This window comes from Perissodus microlepis, chromosome 2 (assembly GCF_051167445.1).
Source record: "Perissodus microlepis isolate ML-2025 ecotype Zambia chromosome 2, ASM5116744v1, whole genome shotgun sequence".
Taxonomy (NCBI): domain Eukaryota; kingdom Metazoa; phylum Chordata; class Actinopteri; order Cichliformes; family Cichlidae; genus Perissodus; species Perissodus microlepis.
The window spans coordinates 31568859-31572837 of record NC_140462.1 but is presented as its reverse complement, the minus strand read 5'-3'; the positions used below and the strand labels follow the sequence as shown (position 1 = coordinate 31572837).

The following is a 3979-nucleotide window of genomic DNA, read 5'->3' as shown; positions in this document are numbered from 1 at the left end:
GGACCAAAGTGCAGGACTCTGGAGACATAACATGAACTTAAGCAGCTTTATTGCAGAAAACTACAAACTAAAATACAAAACACTGAAGTCTTGGCATGGCAAGGAATGAATCGGGTACTAGATACTAGACACAAGATAAGATGGTAACTGACTATTCAAGAACTTGTATGTGAATAGAAGTATTTTAAATGTGAGTCTAGATTTAACAGGGAGCCTATGAAGAGAAATATGCCAGTACTCTTGCTGTAGCACTTTTGACCAACTGAAGGCTCTTCAGGGAGTTTTTAGGACCAGTCGCTTCAGCCTGATGATAATACATTACAACAGTCCAGGTTAAAAGTAAATAAATACAGGAACTAGTTTTTCAGCATCACTCTGGGACAGGATGTTTCTAATTTTGAAGCTATTTCAAAAATGCAGGAAAGCAGTCCTCTATATTTGTTTAATATGCACATATCTTGGACATATCCTTGTCAAAAAGAACTTCAAGATTCCTCACAGTATCACTGGAGGTAAAGGTAATGCCATCCTGATTAAGTATCTGGTTAGACAAGATTTTTAGGGATGAATACAATAACCTCAGTTTAATTCGAAATTAGAAGCAGAAAATTAGAGGTCACCTGTTCTTTATGTCTTTCAATTCAATTCAAGTCAATTCAATTGGAATCCCATCCAAACATAATTTACCACAATAGTATCAGAAGGCAACAGAAACAGAGATGTGTCTACAGTCTGTCCAAAACTATAACAAACGTATCTGAGTTGGGATGTACAATGCTCTGTTTGTCACATCAGCTGTTTGTCACATCAGCTGTTTGTTGTACAACTGTACAAGGAAAAAACAGTTTCTGACCAACCAAAGCCAGCTAAAGAGACAATGAAAATGGACAGTATATCCTTGACTTAAAAAAAACCCTCACAGTTAAAGGCAAGTGTAGCACAAAAGTGACCCCCTTAGTCTGATTTGTAGTTTTAGTCTTCGGTCTGATTCTATAACTAGTTAGCTAACATAAACTGATGTAAGTCTATGGACCGCAACCAACCAACCTGATGATGTCACGTTCTGTACTGGCACAAGCTGGCCCTAAATACGTTTTAAAAAACTTTAACTCTAAGCACTAATTTCTTAACTCCGGCTACACTGAGTATCTACGTCAGTTTATGAGAGAAGGGCTCATGTTGTAAATTAGCCTTTATAAATGAAGTGTTTCATGTCCACTTTAAGTTAAATCTCTTCAGTAACTCCATGTTTATATTGGCTTTGTACTGGTTAGGGATTTCTTATTCCACCTGCAAGACCCCTAATCCATGGATCAACAGTTCCAAATGCAGATAAACACATCAGGATAAGATTACCTAATATTTTGCAGAAAAGTATGGCTATCAGCTGCAGTGTATGCACTTGACATTCGTTTCTTAGATGCACAGGACATTTTCCGTGTTTTAGCCAATCACTGTGATTTTCACTTTCTATATATTGTATCAAAGAGGCCTGAAATGGACAAATTCATATAATTACCAGATGGTGTACATTAATCTAAAACATACATAAAAAGTAATAAAAACAAGTGAGACCATTATGTATAAACGAAAACTACATAGGTGGTCTCTGGGACTCATCTTTTTAAAGCATTTCATTGGCTATTTTAAAGTGTTACAGATTACAGTTGTTGCTTTAACACTGTTAAAAACTGTAACAGGGCTTAATGAAAGCAGTATTAGCTGCTGTCAGCTTTATTTAGCTTACTAAAGACAGTAACTAATGCAAATAGATGTAAGTGTTGTGTGTTGCTCCTAAAAATGATGAGCTATATGATGTGATACAAGGATTAGTAATGGAAGTGTGTTACTTTCAAATGATTGTTGACCTCAGAGTTAGAATTAAATACTAAGTTTAAGTCTAAGATCATTAGGCAGGACACATAGTAAGAACAAATAATAATTAAACATTTAATTACCTGTTATTGCGCTTCATTAATTATTATTACAATTAATATGACTGAACACCAGTAACAGTTTCTTATTTTAAATTTAAAAAAATTGCATTTTGAAACATCAACCAGTCAAACAACAGTAAAATTACAAAAAAAAAAAAAGAAAAGAAAAAACACTTTCGAGGAAGTGTATTACCAGCATTTCAGCCAATCAGGATGATTTCTACTTGAAACACTTTGATGATCTTGTGACTAAACTTTCATTTAAGTAGGAAGGCATCTGTCATGCAAGACAAAGGTGTTTCACCACAATGATTGGAGTTCAGACTGCTTTGATTCTTTTTACTACAATAGGTAAGTACAAGATGATCTAGTGTTGTTTACACAGATTTTAACAGGTGCAGTATAATGTAAAGACAATACTATTTAAGAGGGAAGATTTGTAATGTTTACTGGTTTTGTCTCGTTTTGTCTTGTTTCTTCAGCTCTGATTCAAAGCGCAGAGGCTGCCCACCAGATCCCTTTGATTGAAGTTGAAGTTGGTAAAAATGTTACTTTGCAGTGTCCGGTTACAGAGAAGGACGGCAAATTTGTTCACTGGTTTAAGCAATCTCCAGGATATATGATCCAGACAGTTGCTACAGGATCTTACACAAAACAAACACTGAGTGAAGAATTTAACAACGGTCGTTTCACAGTATCAGAGGGGCAGTCTTTGTATTTTCTTTCCCTGAAAAATGTCCAAAAAGAGGATGAAGCAACATATTTCTGTCAGTATGGATCAGCTTATTCACAGACCTTTAATACAAGCGTCTACTTGGCTGTAAATGGTAAACTATGTGATATGTTCATTTTTTTCTACCTCACTTAATCACAAATGTTTTGAGGAAACCTGGTATTATATTTTTAAATATTTTAATTCCATTACCACTGCTTTTTACTAAACAACCCAGGTCACAGTGAGCAGAAATCAGTTTACGTGAAACAAACTCCGGAGGCAGAGTCAGTCCACCCAGGCAGCTCTGTGACTCTCCAGTGTTCACTTTTCTCCAATAACAACGAGAACAGAAGCGAGTGCCCAGATGAACACAGAGTGTACTGGTTCAGAGCAGGATCAGGACAATCCCACGCCACGATTATTTACACTCACAGAAACTACAGTCGAAAACAAGAGGGAAGGCGTTGTGTCCACAGTCTGTCCAAAACTATTCAGAACTCCTCTGATGCTGGGATCTACTACTGTGCAGTGGTCACATGTGGAGAGATCGTGTTTGGTGAAGGAACTCAAGTGGAGACAAGTATGTGGTCACCGATTTATCCCTACAATTTTAACAATGTTGTTTAAACATGTAAGGTTATTTAAGGTTGATTTTTACAACTAAACAAGTAAAACAAAAAATCTAATTTGACCTTTGCAGCAATAATTACTTTATGTTGTTTATTATGAACTATTTAATGAGTCTTTAAAATTCACTCCTTCGGTGAAATTACTTTGGGTTTTTTTGGCAAATTTACATAAAATATGTTAAGTAAATAGTTTGCTTTCTGATTTTGCTTTGGCAGAAATATAAAGTAATACAATATAATATCTGTGCTTTTTTGATTCCAGGACAAAAATGGGACCCTGTGATCATTGTGCTTGGGACGCTGTTGGCTCTCTGTGTAATTGTCATTGCAGTCCTTATTCTATCAAGAGATTGATGGTTTCTTTTCTTTTTCATCTTCAGTTAAGCACCCAGAATATCTTTATGTAGAATACAGAAATCATTGTATAGCACAAAGGTAGAATTTACTTACAGTACTGCCATAATATGTATTATTACATTTTAATATCTGCAAAAAATAAAAACAAAAAACAAAAAGAACAAAATGCATGCATTTAAGCATCCTGAACAATTTCACAACATCGGCTTTGTGTTCTTCTTCACATTGAACAGGTCAGCTATTATGTATCGCTTTCAGGTTCATACTGTGGAATAACAATTACTTTTTAACTGTGCATGGCTGTGCATATCTGAATCAATGACAGTTCCATAAGAATAGAA

General features: G+C 35.3%; 1 protein-coding gene across 1 annotated transcript; it reads left to right on the top strand.

Moving 5' to 3' along the window:
• The first annotated feature begins 2209 nt into the window (after positions 1–2209).
• Positions 2210–3776, top strand: LOC146392920 (immunoglobulin kappa light chain-like). Its single transcript, XM_084907848.1, has 4 exons — positions 2210–2288; positions 2420–2764; positions 2888–3232; positions 3544–3776. Exons 1-4 carry the CDS (start codon positions 2246–2248, stop codon positions 3633–3635), a joined length of 825 nt encoding a protein of 274 aa, XP_084763974.1. The 5' UTR covers positions 2210–2245; the 3' UTR covers positions 3636–3776.
• Positions 3777–3979: the final 203 nt, after the last annotated feature.

Coding starts and splice junctions, on each gene's coding strand:
- LOC146392920 (XM_084907848.1), top strand. CDS start 2,246: ATGATTGGAGTTCAGACTGCTTTGATTCTTTTTACTACAATAG. Junction 2,289..2,419: donor GATTCTTTTTACTACAATAG/GTAAGTACAAGA, acceptor TTGTTTCTTCAG/CTCTGATTCAAAGCGCAGAG. Junction 2,765..2,887: donor CGTCTACTTGGCTGTAAATG/GTAAACTATGTG, acceptor TAAACAACCCAG/GTCACAGTGAGCAGAAATCA.